General features: G+C 38.7%; 1 protein-coding gene across 5 annotated transcripts in view; it reads left to right on the forward strand.

Moving 5' to 3' along the window:
- Positions 1-20,058, forward strand: part of CERT1 (ceramide transporter 1) — a 78,376-nt gene that overhangs the window by 28,566 nt on the left and 29,752 nt on the right. Inside the window, exon 2 of one of the 5 annotated variants that reach the window (XM_082302157.1) lies at positions 3,605-3,639. The exons of the other annotated variants lie outside the window; for them this stretch is intronic. Coding sequence (XP_082158283.1) covers positions 3,628-3,639 — 12 coding nt within the window. The 5' untranslated portion in view covers positions 3,605-3,627. The remainder of the gene's footprint in view (positions 1-3,604; positions 3,640-20,058) is intronic. 5 annotated transcript variants of the gene reach the window in all.

Raw genomic sequence — 20,058 nt, forward strand, 5'->3', positions numbered from 1 at the left:
GAGGGTGGGAGAAGATGGGCAAAATATCTCATTGCACTGAAAAGTTCTGATTTGTATTGCTAACTCTGACATTTTCTGAAGGAACTTTCTGGTCCGGTTACCAAACCTCAAGAAAAAGTTCCTTAAAAAGCTGTTCCTTCTGGGTGAAAATGGGTTTTGACATATAATAGTTTGAATAAAATCAAGAGAGGAAATTATTTCCTGTACTAAACAGTTATTTTTATTAACATTAGTCTACTGCTACATAAAGTACTTTTTTGTTTGTTTTTGAAGTTCTTTGTTGCTTACTGAGTGGGTAGGTAGTTTTGGTAGGCTGCTTAAGCTATTTGCTAACAAAAGGGTGTTTGTGAGATTTAAAGTAGCATGTCACAAGGTTGTTGATCTTCGGAGTAAGAAAAATAGACCGAAACTTTGACTGTGTTTCATTGTGCTCCAAACAGAGGGAACACTGATTTAAAATTAATTTTATATTAAATATGAGTATAAGCAGAAATAGAAAAACTTCATGCTTAGCAGAACCAATTAGTAGCTGATGGCTGAGAAATGTAAAACAGCTAATGTTCAAACATTTTAAAAACCATTAGAATTTGCAGAGGGGGTTATAATTGTATTTTTCTTTTCTTGTATTGAGGTCCTGGATCTTTACCCCATTAAGTGTTTCAAGTATAGCTCTAAAATGTTCATTCATGGCCCTGAACTGGAGGAAGGATACATCTAAAACTACTGTAAAGCCATCAGTGAGGCAAACGAGGAAATAGTTCACGTGTAACCAGGAGTCTGTTCTTCTACTTAAACTTTTCATTAAATGTATTGATCTGGTGTTTCTCTGGTGTCTAAACATTGATGGTACTTGAGCACCACAGTGCTGACGTATTTTGAAAGCTACTCTCTTATTAATAATAATTTGGAAGACTGCCTCCTCCAGGTCTCTCCCATGGTTTCAAAATGTAGTTTGGAATTTCTAACCTAATACTAGATAAACTGGCTTAAAGGTTGTTAGCTCAGTGCTGTGAGGAAGTGAGGGGAGTGAATTGCTGTTTGTTGTGAGAAACATCTGTATAAGTAAGCTTATTTTGAGCAAATGAACTCCTGAGATCCATATAATGATTTCTTGTAATATTAATCTTCTACTTGAGTTGAGAACCTGATGAGAATTTATTTTGAAATTAATACTTCATGAGAAACTACATCAGTTAAGGTTTGTCCCATTTTGTTCCATCATAGTTTTTATTTTTTGCACACAGACTCTTCATGTCTTCATTGTTGACTTCGTGGCTCCTCAGCAAAATAGATAGTTTTTTTGGTCTTGTATTTGCAAAATCTTTTGTTTGTCAAACCAAAATACTGTTTTAAGTCTTGCTGAACTTCTTACAATATCTGATTTTGCTGTTTCAAACTGGAAAAGTTAATTTTTCAGAGAGATACCTAGATATCCAACAAGTTGGCATGTAGGGACTGATGCCTTAGGTTTTAACTTTTATATTTTTCGAATCCTGTACTGTCTAGTGTGTGTAACTCTGAGGTTTCTTGTAGCTTGCTAATTTCTGCCCACTTGTGCTGGGTAGACATAACAAAGCCTCTCCGGGCCTGCTCTTCAAGGACACCCAGACTGTCCTAGGCCCAAAAAGTATAATCCAAAGAGCTTCTAAGGGGGGCGAGTGGAGGGGAAATTATATCATTAAACTGAAGCTTTAACTGGAGAATTAACCCTGATATGCAAATGAACCAAACCTATAAAAGTGTGAAGAACTCGTGACCTGGGGTCCATCTTGGGGTCCATCTTGGCAATAGCCTCTGGCTCCCAGGGTGTACCTTTGAAGGCCTTTCAGATAAATACCTACTTTTATTCCTTTACTCCTGTCTAGTCTCCATTTCTTGGAGGCCTCTTAAGGCATCAGGACTAGGTAGGTTTTCTTTTTCATTTTGAAGTGATGATGTACAAGGCATTTATATCTAGAGCAGGAGGCATGAATCTCAAAGTTTGACTGTGAAAGGCATCAGGTAGCTATTTTCCAAACCTAATTGGCATCTGTCCCTTTTCTGGGATGAAGGGACCTGTCCCCCTTAAATGAAGGTGGCCTGTCTCCCTCAGTCAAAATTTTCCTTGAAGAGGGGTGACTACTGCTTTATTGTTTTTACTCTTTATTATACTGGGGAAGGTATTAGCTAGTTAGAATAGGGGTATACAAAAACATCAAGAAGAGTAAAACATCTCTTTTTTTAGATTTTTTTTTTTGTTAAAAAAGGGAGGAGACATGGCAACCTTGGGGACAAAGATAGTTTAGCTTTTAAGTAATTCTAATTTTGTGCAATTCTTTGTATACTACAACTTGTTTCTTAAAATACCAGTTGTCAAACCAAATAAGATGTTTTGGATACCATTTTTTGCATTGTTTAAGCGCAGACCTAGTTAAAATGGTGGAAAAAACCAAAACACTGGATTTGGCGGTCTGTTAAATTCAAATTTAAGAAAAACTTAAGTAATTATTAACTTGATTCATTTCATTTTTTAAAACGACATGTTTGATTCATTTCACTTGTTAAACTCTGATATATTTTCACACCAGTAAGCTAGAATTGAGATATTTACTTGTGAGGTGGTTATTTTCTGACTGTTGGTCCTAGTTCACAAGTTAATTTAGAAAACTGTAGAGCAAACTTGAAAGAGCATAATTTTGGTTGCAATCAATAAGGGCACTTCAGGATATTGTTGTGAAAAACTTCAAAACTAAAAGCATCAGCAGCCTGAAATTTTAAGAAAATTCACTACATAAAATGGAGTTCCTTTTTCCCAAGTAAGCGAAAAAAGCTAGCAGTTACCTTATCTATAAGAGTCATTAGTTTCACTGTTACGGTCATCTGCGTATTTTGTTTTTCCTTGTCAATGTACTGTTCTAAAAGAATTACTGAATGTGCTGTTACACATTGAAAAATATTGCTAATAACAGTAATTGTGATGTTGGAGCAGAAAAGGCAGCCAGGTTGAGAGGACAAGGGGTACAGGTGGGCTTTTGCTAGTCTAACAGGACTGCAAAACCATTCAAAAGCAGAACTCCCGGTGGCTAAAACCAGAGCACCACAATGTTGTGCACTTGAGAAGCATCTTAATAACAAAGTAATCACAGAGTACCCTACCCAGAGCTAATGGACCCCCTCTCTAACTGCTCTAGTTGTTCCTGTTCTGAAACATTGAGTTAATGTCAGATTGCTTAAATCTGTTGGTAATACAAGTCAGCTTCTGGATAAACAGGGTGAAAGATTTCAGGTAAAATATTGAAGTATTTATAAATTTAATTTGCCTTTTATCTTTGTGTTATTTCTCTTATGAACTTAAGTATAAGAGCTTCTGCATGAGTAACTTTTATTAAACTCAGAGGAAGCCTTGAATTTCACGTCAAACTTGGTTATAAGCACCCAAAGTTTCTCAGTTCCTGGTTTTTGTTTTGTTATTTGATTGTGTCAGCTTCAGACTGAGACCCAAGTGCATCTACCTGTTCCTTCAACCTATTAATGCCTTAAGAAATTTCACATTAACTATACTTAAAGTCAAGCTTTTGTTTGAATACTGTATGTAAATATTGATCTATGAGATTTTTTTTTTTAGGTGCTCTAAAAAAACATTGAAAAATGCAAATAGAGGTAAGTTTCTCAAAGTAATATTTTACTAGCAGTGGGTGGTAGAGCAAAAAAATTTGACCCATTAATCAGAAACCATTATCAGTTTCAATTTGTGAAATATGAGCTCAGGTGATCAACAGTACAGAAGGGTAGTACATGTTTAACTTATCCGCAGCAATTTTAAGTAATTTTAAGTAGAGCTGTAACATTGAAGGCTGTGAAGGCAGGGCAGTTTCCTCCTTTTTTACACCTCTCTAATCTTGCCCTAGAATTGATTTATATTTTGTATACTGATAATGGCAGTAAAGACATGCAAATAAATCACTCCAAAGCTGATCTGGACTGAAATTAGTATTAGTAAGATAATTAGAATGAATAGGAAAATATATGCAGCGGAATGATACAGAAACATTTTGACTCAGCATATTAATGTATGAGGCTTTTAAAATAGATATTAAATGAGAAGCATAAATTTCTGCCATCAGTAAATAGTTTTGTACATTAAATTTAGTGTTCCTATCTTCTGGCAGACCTTTGTGGAATTACTGAAACAAGATGTTTGTGTAGACTGTATTTAAGTGCATAGTGAAATGCTGCAAATAGTCTTCAGAAGTCTCTTTTTATGTTATGACCTTTATAAATCTATTCTTTTTTAATCAGCTTACTATATTGTTGACAACTAGTCACTGTCAATTTCTAGCAATGGTAAATATTCTAATATTGATGAGTGACTGTTAATTATAAATACAGTCTTGTTAATTATTTTAAAATAAAAACTTTCCAGCAGTGTAACTTCAGATACATCCTATAGGAGGGAGCAATAGGAGCAGTCTCTGTTGCCATATCCCCATCTACTTCCTCTCCTGGCATTCAGCTGTTTCAGTAATGTGTGATTTTTAAAGTATTTGCTTCCTCAGCAGTTGTTGCTGAGGTCTGAAAAGGAAGGAGAATGTGGCTCCATAGTATTTTAATTTTTTGGTGTTTCTTACTAGCACTAGTTCCTCTGGCCGTAATTTCACCTGTACCCATTCAAAAATAAGACTGACATAAGTGGAAGCAACAGTGCAGATGAAGGAAAGCATGGGATATATGGGAGTAGATATATATTGTTCAACTTTGGTTTTATTTATCAAGTTCATAATGAGGATTGTTAGGAGTGTGATGATGAGGCCTCCTTTTGCCTGTGTTGATATCCATGTCCTAAGTGTTGAAACAAGTTTCTTAAGTAATCTTGATGTCAGCTATTGTTTCCTATTAACCTGATTTGAATTTCCTTGTTCTTTTGTCTAATGCTCTGCAGCACACATCAAAGTCTTAAATGTTTCTGTTTGATGCTGACATGGATTGTATAGCATACACTCTTACCGTTTCTGTGGTAATGCATTTTGCTCCAGAAGCTAGTCACCCACTGTCACTGTGGCGTTGTGAGGCTCTGGCTTGCAGCAGTAGTGCAGCTTGCCTGAGAGGAGGCTGGAGGACAGCATTCAGATACCTATATTAAACTGTTAAAAGCTATTTTAAAAGCCTATTTGCCTGTTTAAAAGACTGAAATGTGTAGGCAAGTTGCTGATGAGTGGCAGAGACACGCTTAAAGGTGTTGCAAAAACACCCTGTACTAGTTTGGAACTAAAAAGCCATGAACTATTGCTCAAGCTTATGCAGGAACTTAGATGTGTTTTTGTTGCTGTTCTGTCACTGCTGTATGTTGACGTTAAATATGTAACTTAAGTTCTTGTGTATTCACATTTGACATCTCCCAGCAAAGCTGAATTTGAAGTGTTTGCAAAACTGCTCCTTGATAACTAAATAACCAAATATGTTCAAGCACGGACTTCTGAACTTGGCAGTAATACGCTTATTTTTATTGGATTTTGGCCAGAACCTTAGGTAGAGCGGGAAATACATAGGAGAAGGATGTGGCTGTCTCAAGTCTGGGCACCCTGTCTAGCTTTTCAAATTCATTCGTCCTTCAATTGTGAATACCATCTTTTTCTTTTTGCTCTTCAGTGACATCTAAGTGGTATAGATATCAGCAAAGAAATAAACTGAAGTACCCTCCTGAAGGAACAGTCATAAAATTCATTGTAATTCTTCCCCTAATATGAACTAAAGTCATCCTTTACCATCCACAGTGAAACAAGTTAGATTGGGAAGTGTTGTAATGATAAGGGCTTATGGAATCACTTTAGCCTGTTTCTGCTGTCAGAGGAATTTCTTGCCATCCTCATAAAATATGAGTTCTCCTTTATTAAGCAGTCTTACAGTAAATCTAGAGAGGTTACTCTGTTCATTTTTGAAACACTTAAAATTTGTCTTTTTCTGTTAGACCAGTTCCCCATTCCTCAGTTGTTGTTCACGTGGATGTCTTTTACAGCTTTCTGATACCTTGTATGTCTCTGTTCCAAACTCAGTCCTCATCTTTCCGTGAAGTGTAGCACCAAAATAGAACTCAGCATTCCCGCTAGGATCCTATATGTGTTGCATAGAATGTAGGATTATTTCGTGGATCTTGTATGCTACCATTTTACAGCACCATGAGGTTTTTTTTAAGTTACCCAGCTTGAGAACCACTAAATCTGATTCGTCTCTAGAACTATCTGCAGATCGTTACCTATCCTGTATGTGTACAGTACCATATTTCCTGTAACCAAGTAAGCTTTGAACTCCATTTTTCTCCTGTGTACATAAGTGTTAAGCTTATACTGCTCTTCTGTCAACTTCAGTCTTTCCAGCTCAGCTGTTTTGGGTAATAATTATTGTGCTGTGTGGGTTTGGTTCAGTTTCTTAAGTGATCTTGCGTCTTCTAGTACTTTGTAAAGTATGGGCACCTGTCTACATGAAGAAACTGCTAAATGATCTAATCTATCTCAGTTCATAACTGAGCTTACCTGTTACTCTGTTGGGAGCTGTTTATCTAAATCTGGAGCTGTACATATATGTGCACTTAAGATATATGTGCACTAAGATAATTTTAAATCTTTGTATCCATGAAAGCTGTGATCACCTGTATGTTCCTAATTAAAAACTGTTCTCTCCTATCTAGTCAGAGCATCAACAGGTAGTCTTCAGTCTTAGTAGAGGTCTTGAACCCTCCTCTCAAGCCCCTGCCCCCAAAAGGTAGTGAACTTAGTTGAGATGGCTTACTCCTGTCTTTCCCTTAAATTAGCTAAATATGCTAATTGTTTCAAGATTCAAATGCACAGAAAGGTTAAAGTAAATTGCATAGCCAGGCTGGTGAACCAGAATGTTCTGAAATAGCTAATGGATGCCTGAAAGTTACAGTTCAAATTCCAGATTAGCAGAGCGTTGCCTTTTGGCTGCAATACTGTGTGAAGGAAAACACTTGAAAACTGCTAACTCAGTATCAAATAATGTGAAAGGCTTGTGACACTACAGCTCCACTAAGCTGTTAAGAGTATGTCAGTCAACATTTTTGCAGTGCTATTTAACGAAGGGTGATGTACATGGCTAAAGGAAAATTGGTCTCAAGACAAATGCTCAGTCTTGAGGTGACTAGAAGAGTCAACTTGCAGCTGGCTATGCAGTAAATAGCCAGTCTTACTGCTGTAAACAAGTGGGATTCCAGTAGTAAAGCCAAAAGTGTTATTAATTCACTTTGTAAAAACTGTGGTAAATAATTTTGATAGTGTATACTTGCATTTAATAGAAGTAAGGGGAATGTCAAAGTTTGTCACTGGCAGAATTACATGCAGTTATCTTTAGGAGTCTGAGTTCTCCATGGCAGAATGATAGCATGTTTTTACAAGGTCTCCCTGAAAACAGTATTGTTCATTGAGACAGACCTGTGTCAAGCTTGATAAATGCCCCTTCAGATAAGGGTACGCTCTTGGTATCAAGAACGGAAAGTAGAGAGCTGCAGTGTAAAAGTAGTGACTAGTTAAAAGTTGGCAATTGCCAAATGCTGTATGCTGCTTACTCAGAATTATTACTCATCACCTCAAAAAAATACTGTGCATTAACAGCTTAATAGAAAAATCTTGGATACTCTGTATGCCTCAATCTACCAAAGTCAGTCTTTTTTGATTTCTAAAAGAACTTTTCTAAAAGAAAGGCTTTTCTTCAGTGAGCTTTCATTACAGTGAAACTCAGTGAGGTGATATTAACAGATCGTAGTTAATCCTCTTGCTGTAGGGAGGAGTGCTCAGCCACATGGGTGGAGTGCACAAGTACCAATAAGACTGAGACGTAGTAACATTGAACAGAGGTAACCTTTTGGCTCTTTGGAGAGGCACGCACACCACCACCATCCAGTGAAACTCCTGAAAAAGAGAGTAACTTCAGAAGCTAATGTGACTCTAAAGAGCTGGCAGAATTCTTCTGAAAACATGACGTGGCTTGGGGCACCTGCTCTTTTAATCTAATGTCCTTGGCATTTATCGGAACCTCTTAAGGTAATTCTTCCAATATAATTTTCACTGTAGGTCAGCAGAAACATCCTTTTTTCCCTCTGAAAAGAGATCAAGCATGAAAATATTCATTTGCTGTTATTTTAATGTCATCTGTGTACAGACTGACTGCAGAGGAAACAAAAGTCCTGCTCTTGAGCATATATATTTTAAATAGTAGGTGAGGAAGAAGGGGTTTAATATTTAACTGCAGGTGTTTAAATATCCCATACTGCCTGATATGAACATAGGCATCAGAAAACTGGGGGAATGGAGTGTCCAATAGAGAAAGGCGTCCATCTTTCTACCCCCTTGGTAACCTGGAATAATTTGTGAGGATTTGTGTATTACTGTAAAATTGCTTGTTTAAGCAAACAAATACACTTGAGGCTTCTCAGCTGATAAGAATTACTTGCCCTGATGTACAGTATGATGCTGGTACTGAAACTTGTCAGTGTTGTAAGAAGCTGTACTTTCAGGGAAAGATTAAATGAATTATTCAAGTTATTATTCCTTTACTGTCAAAAACAGAGGGTTCTTTCTTTACAATTGAATTAAATATGAATTAAATTTCAGTGAGGAAAATTAAGCTTGGAGATGTCTTGCACATTCCATTATTTTAGCGCTGGTATCAGCTGTATATATCAGCATATATACATGTGATAGTGCATGTCATTTGATGCTGCTAAATTTGCTAAGTGCACTTATTGCTGAAAACTGTGTATTTCCTGAAAGACGACTTATGGGGAGTGCCAGTGAATCAGCAGTTTCAGTTGACTACACAAGCGTGTTTGCTGCAGCAAACCTAAATATTGTCACTTCCAAATTGTTGAAACTTCCCTTTCAGGACAGAAGACAATAGTTCTTTGTCTGTCTTGGCACCCTTTTGCCGTTCTTGGGCCCATGTTCGAACAGCAACTGTTGAATTGCAGCTTTATTAGTAAGTAGTTACAGTTAGTACTGTTTAAAGCTGGACTAAAGCTTTGTCCATTCCAGCCCAACACACTTGATGAATTATAAACAAAGCAGATTGTTTCACTTTGACCAACCCAGTCTTTCTTTGCCTGTGTGTTCTAGTTACGTTTCATAACAATTGCTTTGGCTTTGAAAATAGATATTATAATTCTCTGAAGAATGCATCCTTGTGGGGTGTAGGCCTGAGTATGTAGATGGACATGTTCTGAGCAGGAGGTGGTACTAGAGATCTTGCATCCTAGTCATTCTGATTCTATGGTAAAGCACATTTCTTATATAGCAGTTAACTCGTCCTTGCTTGTGTTATAATATTTTCTGCTTCCCAGCAAAAGAATTTATCTTGGTTTTGAAAGACAGGTGTCTGCTAAGGAAGGCAGAAGCCTCCCTTGAAGTGGCAGATATAACCCCTTTCCCTCTAAGTTATTATATTTTGAAATCAAGGGCCTTTAGGCAAAGATGTGGGAAATAGGAATAACAGTTCTTTACTATATATATAATATATATATATGTATATGTATATGTATATAACCAGTCAAACAAAACAACAACTCTGGCAGTAACAGCACACACAAACCCAGTGCCAGCCCTCTGGGCTGTCGGGCCCTTTCCCCTCGGGTGCAGTTCCGCTCGCAGCCGGCAGGGGCGCTGGCGGCTCCCGGTGAGCAGGGCAGGTGCGATGGTTCCCCCGCGGCTGCAGGGGGCGCTCCGGAGCGAGCTCGGGAAACACGCGGCAATGGCGGCCTGGGATCCCGGGAGGGATGGAACAAAGGCTTCACAAACCCCTGGGCAGCCGATCCCAGACTCTCAGGAACAGCAGGCTGGAACGGCAGGATAGAGCGGCAGGATAGAGCGGCAGGCACAAACACAAATCCCGGGTGGCGGACGAGATGTATCCAAAAGGGGAACCCCACGGATGCCCAGGCAGGCAGGGCGAGCAGGGCTACAGCGCAGCGAAAGCTCGAAGCAGCAGCAGTGGGGCAGGGCAGCCACAGCTCGGCCTCCAGCAGGGCAGGGAAAGCGGCTTTTGGGGTCCCGGCGTTGTTTCCAGCAGGAAGAAAAACGGCCGAAAAAAAAAGACCAGCAGCTCCTTTCTCTGCAGCTTCTCTCTCCGGACGCTCAGAGCGAACTGACCCCACACCCAGGTGTAAACAAAGGAGTAGCCAGGCCCGCCCCACTCCCTTTTTGTCCTTCTTAAGTACAGCTATTTGTCCCCTAGCAACATGCATATGGGAGAATATTCCTTTAACAGGAAAAAAACCCTAGGACTAAACTAAAACCCCAACAGAATTCCTCTGTCCTGAAACAGTTCTTTTTTAACAAGATGAAGTTTTTTTGCCTCAATTTGCTGGTTCTCGGACTATCAGATGTAAATAAAAGGTCTGGTTAAATTCTGTTTCCTTCACGTTTTGCTTTACTCTTGTGCAGTTCAAAAAGTGCAGCATGTACTTATTTCCATGCTTATTTTTACCTCTCCCCAAAAATACTAAGCAAGGCTAAACAGAAAATACATAATTCATGTGTTCAGTGAGTTTGAGGAAATCTGTTAGGTAAACCTGCTAGTTTTGCAAAGCACCAAGAAAAGTGCAAAGATAACAGCTACTTAGACTATAGCTCCCGTAATCTAATCAAACAATACGTAGGACTTAAGTTTTTTGCAAGTATATCTAATTGACCTTCAGAGAGTTACTGGACTTGTTTGTGTTTTAGTTCTTGAAAAGAGGCCATCATGCTGTCTAGACGCATCTTCAACAGATGGAGAGTGTTCAGCTGGCAGTGCTAGTGATACATAGTCTCTCTTGGAGTATCCACCTGAGTAGGCAGAACCTGGAGTAAAAAACATGCTCCATTATGAGTTTGAACTTGGTCGTATGGGAAGAAAGTCTGAAATATGTGGATCTGAGGCTTCATTTAGGAGAAAAACTTGTGTTACACTTGACTGGACAGGTTCTCCGCCCTCCCTGTTGATTTGCACTGTCTTGATGTAAGAGCCCTGTGTTACACAGCAAATCTGCCATTTTTCTTTACTGTTCTCAACTGTGAGGCAGATTTGAGTCTGGAGTGTTTTTGGATGTAGATACAATAGCTTCGCTTTTGCCATTTTTATGGCTGCTGCTTTTTCAATGTCTGAACCGGGCTATAAGCAGATCTGTCAGATTATGAAGATCTGCTGACAGAATACATATTTTGTCACTGCCATGCAGAATGGTCAGGAAACAGCACCTTACCTTCTGTCAGGTGGGAGTTTCCCTCCCCTCACTTCACAATGGGGTGAAGTCAGCTTTTAATGTGTTGCGGTTCAAAGCAGTTAACCGCAGGAATATGGCCATTCTCCTGAAGTCTTATGTCACACCCCCATACACACTGTTACATCTGCAGGCAATAACATTAGTGTTTCAGTTTGTCAGCTCTTAACGCATGTGTAGCTTTCTCACGATGAATTATTCTGGGTACACTGTTGTGAGAAAACCAACAATGGGATTGGAGTTCAGCAGTATTTAGAAAATATGGGTCTGCAAAATAATCAGTGACATACATACTGAGTGTGTTTCTGCAGTTGCCTGATTAAGGCACAAGTTCCTACAGAAAGGGCTCTACAGCTTGTACAAAACGAACATGCTGTCATGAAATAGGATGATTTAATTACTGTAGAAGACTTGAGTTAATACAAGCAGTTTAGTGCCTATTTTATTATACTATTCTCTAGCTAATGCTTATCGCAGGGAGGTTTTCGTGTTGGTACCAGTGCTGCGCTGGCACCCTTTATCTTGTTCATACTTTCTACCCCTCTGGAACGAAAAGTATGACCAAAATGGTGTCCCAAAGCTTAGTGCACAGCCTAATTAGGACCAACAGTGCTACAGTTCTGTGTAAAACCCATGATAACATTTGTCTTCAAAGTCCTGAACATTTTAAGGTGTAGATCCTTTGATTTGCTTTCTTCTAATGTACTAGAAGCAGCCTTTTGTGAGCTGTTTTCCAAACAGTTTCCAGATCTTTCCTTCAAGGGCAGGGTAGGTCAGTTTACTGTAGACACCTGTGCCATACTTGAAGTTGTTTTTCCTATTACACAGTGGGTGTTGGCTTTCAGCAAATAAAAACAGTCTGTTTCTTTTTGCATCAATGAACAATGATAGTGTGGAGGTTGTTTTTGTATTGGCTGAGTTTAATGTCTTTACTGATGCGTTTGTTAATATTGTATGTAATATCAGTTAATATTTTGATTTTCAAAGATGAGTTTTCTGAAAATTGCATTTCATAAAACAGTTTTACAAACTCCTAAGTAAGCCTGTATAAACTTAAGTGTTATGAATAGAGTAAATAACTTATTTCAGATGAAATATGTCTGTATATTACTTCATTACTTTCAATGGGTTTGGTAGGCTTTAACCTTTAAAAGTTTGTTTCTTCTGATGCCTCCCGAAGTGTGCATACGTACAGGGAAAACCAGTTTGGTGAGGGCCTACTTAATGTATAACGTGTATATGAAGAAATCCTGTGCCTGTTCTTCTGGCTGGTATGTAAAACTACTTTTCATGACGAGCTGTGTGTTTGTAGACTAATGCGAGAACAGCTGAATGTAAAGGAAAGTCTTCTACTTGGACATGGTGCTTGAGACAGATATGCCCAATTTTCTCCGTGTCAAATATTAAATTTTTTTTAAAGTTAAATTGTATGGAGCCCAACTACTTCTTGTTAGATGAAGTTCTAAAAAATCTGAGCCAGAACATTTGTTAGATTGATTTGTACTATGTCTTTGGACAATCTTAACTGAAAATGAATGTGTTCTTAGTTGGTTCACTGTTTTGAACTGGCTGAGAAGTGTGAATAGAATAGAACTTCAGAATAATTTCTTTAATCTCTATTACAATTTCTAATTTGCTGTCATCCATTCAGTACTAAATGTCATTGTTACTACTTGCATACTGTGTGGAAAACTTTATCTTCACTAAGCAGTGTGTCTCAAATGTAATTATAAAGGCTAAAGGTAAAACTGGTCTGGTTTTAATTGTCTACCATGAAAAGGAGGTTTCCACGTCCAGGGACTGAAGCAGAAACAGGGTAAGGGTTACTGTTGGTCTTTGACCAATAGTAACCTCCAGCCGTATCTGTTTCCTTTTCGCTATTTCCCTCTAGTGGTCACACACGACACTGATTTGGGGCGGTTAAACAGATGAACTGGTACTGACACAAAAGTAATATGAGTTTATGACAACTTAATTTTCCCAGTCCTGACCACAGAGACTGTGAAACCTTGTGACAGGAGGACATACTCTCATGTTTTGAACTGGTGATTCACCAAGGTTTTGGAAATTACCTGAATTTTTATCCTTTTAGATATCCAAATGTGCCTTTTGCATGAAATATACAAAACTCTTAGCATAATCTAAGTTTGTTTATGAAGTTTTTTGATGTGGGATCTGCTTTATATGCATATCTTTGCCGTTCTTTATCTGAGGCTAGGTCTTACGTCTAAACATTGAATGTATTCAGATAATTTATCCCTTTAGCATTTTGTTTTATGTCATGTTAGACTTGTTCTTAACCCATAAACTAAAATGGGAATTATAGAATCATGTCGTGCTATTCTTTGTAAAAAACCTGTTTTCGTGTAACTTCACAGCCATTGTGTATCAAGTGTTTCATAGAATTGCTAAGATTGAAAAAGACCTTTAATATTTCCACATTCAGTTGTGAACCCAGCACCACCACCATGTTCATCACTAAACTATGTCCTCAAGTGCCATATCCACACATTTTTTTACACTTTCAGGTGTGTTGACTCCACCACTTCCCTGAGCAGTATGTTCCAGTGCTTTACAACCCTTTCCATGAAAAAAATTTCATAATGTCTAAACTAAATTTCCCCTGCTGCAACTTGGCAGCCATTTCTGCTTGTCCTGTCACTTGCTACTTGGAATAAGAGACTGACACCCATCTCACTACAGCCTCCTTTCAGATAGCTGTAGAGAGTGATAACGTCTTCTCTGAGCCTCCTTTTATCCAGATTGAGCTACCCCAACTCCCTCAGCCACTCTTCAGACTTGTGCTCCAGACCCTTCACCACCTTCATTTGACTTAAGATCTTGCAAGTAAGTTTCCTATGTAAGTTACTTCCTATGTAAGTTGGGGCAGGCACCTCAGGAAGAGTACAAGGATGTTGGTAAGTCCCATAGAGAAAAATGTTAATTAGAAGGGGAAAAGCTTAGCTAGAACTCAGTCTGGTCACTGCTGTACAAGATCAGATGTTTTTACAAATACATTAACAAAAAAAGGAGGACCAAGGAAAATCTGCATCCTCTATTGGATATGAGGATGGGGAACACTGTCACCAAGGATGAGGAAAAGGATGAGGTACTTAATGCTTTCTTTGTCTCAGTCTTTAACAGAAAGATCAAATATTTTCAGGGCAAGCAGCCCCCAAGCTGCTGAACCAGGAATGCGGATCAGAATAGATTTCCTGTAACTCAGGAGGATGTGGCCTCCCGTGTCACTTAAGACACTCACAAGTCTATGGGGCCAAATGAGATTTGCCCAAGGGGACTGAGTGAGCTGATGAAAAAGCTTTCCAAGCCACTCTGCATCACTTATCATCAATTCTAGTTAACCAGGGATGTCTCAGATTACTCTAAGTTTGAAAATGTGGTGCCCACCTTCAGGAAGGGTCAAAATGAGGATCTGGGGAACTACGGCCTGTCAGCCTGACCTTGGTGACCTCAGTACTGGGGAAGGTCATAGAACAGAGTGTCTTGAGTGTGATGACTGGCACACACAGGACAGCCAGGGCATCAGGCCCAGCCAGCATGGATTTGTGAAAGGCAGATCCTGCCCAACCAGCCTGATCTCCTCTTATGATAGAGTCGCCTGCTTAGTGTCTAAGGGAAAGACTGTGGATGTTGTCTATCTAGACTTCACTGAAGCCTTTGACACCATTTCTCATAGCATTATCCTGGAGAAACTGGCAGCCTATGGCTTGGACAGGTGCATTGTTCACTGGGTAAAAAACTGTCAGGGTGGTCAAGACCAGAGTGTGGTGGTGGATGGAGTTACACCCAGCTGGTGGCCGGTCACCACTGCTGTTAACCAGGGCTCAGCATTGCAGCCAGTTCTGTTTCATATTGTTATGGATGATCTGGATGAGGGGATCAAGGACACCCTCACTCAGTTTGCCGGTGACAACCTGGGTGGGAGTGTTGATCTGCTGGAGAGTAGGAAGGTTCTGCAGGTTGGACATCAGGAAGAATTTTTTCACTGGAAGGGTGGTCAGGTATTGGAATGGGCTGCCCAGGAAAGTAACGGAGCCACCATCCCTGGAGGCATTCAGTAAAAGTCTGGATGTGGCACTTAGTGTAACGGTCTAGTTGGCATGGTGGTGTTAGGTCAAAGGTTGGACTTGATCATCTTGGGAGTCTTTTCCAACCTTAATAATTCTGATTTTTTTCTGCCTATCATGCAGAACAGTTGAGTTTGTCTGTAGAGAATTATGCCTTCAGAACTCTGATACTTTATATCTAATATGTTCATCTTTTGTTTAAAAGGAAAATTACCGTTGGACAGGATTATTGCCCAGATAGTTTGTGCTTAACATACGGAATCTTTACGTTGTCCAATTGATGTATGATTAGAAAAGCATGTAAAGCTTCTACTGACGGCAGAATGCTGATGCATGAGGAGCTTGCAAACCAGACTGGGCTTTGTTTTTAAACAAACATGGTTTTGACTTAATAGAAGTCAAAGGTTTTTATGAATTTTCAACCCTGATCAATTTCAGGAATCTGAAGCTATATCAGGAACATAACAAAAAGTTGTGTGTCTTGGAGTCCCTTATTTCATATAACTTTTTTGTTCAAGTGTATAAGAGGTACAGTGAGCCTCTGTTGTTTTTGACGGAAGTAGGTGTTGAGAGCTGATAAGGTCTACAGCAAGAAGGAAATAAGAATAGGTAATAGGTTTTGAATATGAAGAAAATTGTGTTAGATTTAATAGGGCTTGAGATGCAAAACAAGCAGTGTATTAAAAGTAAACCTTTCTTTGTCCCGGTTTTTTCCCAAATTACTGTTAGGAGATTGCAGTTTAAACAGCCTGTGTTCTCACGTATTCTCATGGGTGTAAGATAGTTTTCCTTGAATTCTAAGTCAAATATATTATGGAATTTGACAATTCCAACTTTTTTTGTCCTCCAAAGCTTGGAGTATATTTCATACTCAGGGGTATGCCAGCCACTTGATAGATATTTCTATTCTGATGGCTAAATGAATTTTAAGGATTGAGTGGAGGGGGAAAAAAAACCATCTGAGTTTAGTAGTGACAGGTGCTAATTGCACTAGGTGAACAAGGGACTTTATGGAGCAAAGGGTTTTGCAAGGGTTTTGCAGGAGCATTTGCTTTGGCAGTTTTTCTTCTTATTGACAAGAAACTAAGCATATTTATCTGTTGATATATGTGTTCTGTGTTGCTGTAAAGCTTTTTATACTCCATTTCTTCTAGTGCAAGTAAGAACCTTGCCTGCACGTGTACTTTGAATCCTAGGGTTTCTTGTTAATAAAATGTTTATTCTGATTAAGCAAAGTGTAAGCCTCTCAAGTCCATATCCAAAACAGGCTCAGGCTTGCAACAAGTACCTTTTCCTCCATTGCTGTTTAACCATGCTCTTTCAAAATTCCATTATGGTCTTTAGCGCAAGATTCTTCACCATAATACAGATGGTGGATGTGTTTTTCTAGTTCTACAGAGGCAATATTAATGTAATACTTAACTACCTTAGGTTAAAAAATAAACCTAAAGCAACAATTGGAGGAAGAAGCAATCATTCCTTCCCTGCCGTTTTGAAGGATAGGTAAGATTGCCTAAATGCCTGTTAACTGTGACACGGTGTGTGGCTTAGTCCTCCTTGCTGTGTCCCGCTGTTGAGACGGGCTGGGTTGTATCCCTGTGTGCTCAGTGCCTGCAAGGCACGGGCTTTCCCTCCACCTAGTGGATGCTCCATGGGAGAGCCGTTGCTCGGACGCCTGCAGCAGCTTTCCTACTGCCTCCTGGCTCATCTGCCTTAGCTGGCACTTATGCATTAACCCTGGCAACACTCCCTTTTGAATTTTACACATCCTGATGATGTAATAATATTTAATATAACTATTACGCAATTTTGTATAACTGCTAAAAAGAATAATGTGACTAGTGCTTTCAGTTGGGATCAGAACTGTTCCTATTTTTAAAGGCACAGTTGCACAAGGGCTAGCCTTAAACCAAGATCAGACAATATGTAATGGAATTAATTAATTCTTTAAAACCTGTAACTATTCCCACTAGCTTTCAAAGCATGAAAAATAGTAAGTATACTTACTTCAGTGCATTGGGAGCTGAGGCCAAAATATCAGTGCTTTTTCTGCCAGTGTCTAATACAATGGAGTTTATTAGTTTTGTATGATGATACAGACCTTACCTGTCCCTCTCCAGACAGCCCAGATTCATGGGAGGAATGAGTGTAGCCTCTCCCAGTCTTGCTTATAGTCTCATGATCCAACAGTACAAGCTGCTTTAGTTTTATTACTAAGTCCACTAAGCATTGCAGTTATTGTCAGCTTGGGTTTTGGTACTTTTGCTCAGTGAAGAATTTTATTTTTATACTTATTTTTCAACTTGGAATCCCTGGGATTTCCTTCTGTACACATAATATGCGTATTTACTATAGAATTGCAACATGTATCACTGCTGGAGGAAAGTTATGTCTACAATGTCTTTCCCTGTTTTTGCAGTTGCAAGAAAGGTCATATTAGAAGCTCTTTCCTTTTAAGTAGTCATGTGCACTGTGCTTGGGAGGGCTGTGGGCAGGGGATCATCATCCAGCTACTCTGACCTGGATTGTGGAATTTCTATCTCTGCCTTCCTGCTAACTACCAGCTTGGTTTTGCAACCTTAAATTTCCATTGTCAGCAGCTTCAGAATAATTGAAAAATCAGACCTACAGTCACATGATAATTGTATCTTTAACTTCAGTCCTCAGAAATGCATCCTGTACTGCCCTGCCTGTAGTGTCTGTTGTGTTCTTACTGTCTGCAGTCATTTTCTAGGGTAGCCCTGCCTTGGCTCATACTAGAACTAACCCATCTTGCTGAAGCACTTCCAGCTAGTCTAAACATGACCTTTGGAACATAGTCATTTTACAGAGCTTATCTGCTTATTTTCCACCAAGCCTTTCATAGTACCTTCCAGCTCCTTTGTGTTATTACTTTTTCATGTATTCTGGGTTTTTTCATAAGATATTGTGGCTTGATCTCTTGGATGTTTGGTGGGATTTTTCACAAGTACTGTAGAGAATGAGATTAGAGTCACTGTGTCCTAATATCTGTTTCATCATCTTCTAGGGTGAGCTGTATGCCTTAGAGGGAGGAGCTGCCTGCTGCTTTTGTTATGTAAAATAATAAATAATTTATAATGCTAACTGAATATATCTGCCTTGGACAAACCTACACTGAAGTGCTTCACAGGCACTAAACTGAGACATAATCAAAATAATTCCTTGAAGATGTGAGAATAATTTGCTTCATTCGATTTTTTAAGTGGGAGAACTTTGCTGTGAGTCTGTGCTTTGCTCAAGGGTATTATTTTCCACTTAAGGATCAGTGTGAGCAGTAACAAGAGATCTGCAATATGATTCTGCAAATACTTACCTTTTTTAATTGAATTTTTTTTTTTATTGAAAGCAGCTTTTCTGATGTTGCTGATATGCTGATCTGCTCCAGTTAAAGGATCACATGAAGCTTTGGATCATGTGGCTTTTTCCTCTTGTCTGTTGTAACAAAAGGATTAATGGATTACGTGCATTGCCTTAGAAAGCTGAAGGTGTTGCAAATACTATCAAATGCCAGTTTTAATGTAGCTTTGAAGCTGTGATGTATGCATGAAATTTCAAAGAACTGCATCTTTTTACTGAGTATGGCAATTTAGTGTTAGTGCTTGATGGTATGAAGTGATATGACTTCTACAAGTAATTTTGTTTTCAAGCAGAGACTGTTGGTTTCTATCATATGAACTCTACCTGCTTTGACAATTTTTATCTTGGGAAAATAAATTTGTATTAACAGAAGAAATTTGTGCCTGCATTCCTCTTCTCAATGTAATTGATTATTTCTGCAGTGAATAGTTAATGATGATCTGCTTTGCAAGACATAAATGCGGCAGTGACCTGCTCTCGTTTAGATGTTGCGGTAGTAGAATGGTGGGGCTTTGCATGATTCATGCTTGCTTTGTTTGTGTTCATCTGCCTGCATATGTCTGCTGTGAGCGGGATGGCTTGTCTGTGTATCAGTTAGAAATGAGTACTTATTTTCTGGTTCTTGTAGTAAGTGTTCTCAATGTAATCTTTTTTTTCCTCTTGGCTATTTGAACATAAATGTCTGACACAGTTTTGTGAACATGGTGTGTAAATGCACATGCTTTCGATTCATATTGTGTACTGTTCAGTCTGATCTTAATGCCTGCTGAATTTGCTTCTCAATAGCAAATAGTTACCTATGTTGCACCTTTTTATTTATTATGGTAGACTTTGCAAGCTGATAGCTGTATCCATATAATCATGTATGCTGTTGTGTGTATGATTCTGTAGCGTGGATAAATTGTTTAGTGGAATTAATAATCACAAGCATAAATGACAGACAAATAAATACGCTGCTGAAAAGGTACCTTAAAAAATCAAGCTTTATGTATTGATATGGAAAGAAGGGTTGGAGGTTTTTTTCTTTCACCTTCAGCTTTTATTTTGTGAACTAAATTAGCAGAGCATTGACTGTATGCATAATATTGGAAGAAAAGGATTTAATTCAGATGTAGAATATAAAGCATCAGATTTTCTACTTGTAAGTTTACATCTATTCTTGGAAGTTCTAAAGTAGGACTATTAAGGTGTGGCTTTGACTAAATCTCAGATAAAGAAATCCAGAAATTTCACTTCCTAAGCTTTTAAAACAAGGTCTGGCATACGTGTGTCTTTCTCACTTACTGGAGAAAATCAGAAAACACTTGCTAACCTTAGTTAAAATACTCTGACCTCAATGAGATTGCTATT

The sequence above is a fragment of the Coloeus monedula genome, assembly GCF_965178545.1.
Source record: "Coloeus monedula genome assembly, chromosome: Z".
NCBI lineage: Eukaryota > Metazoa > Chordata > Aves > Passeriformes > Corvidae > Coloeus > Coloeus monedula.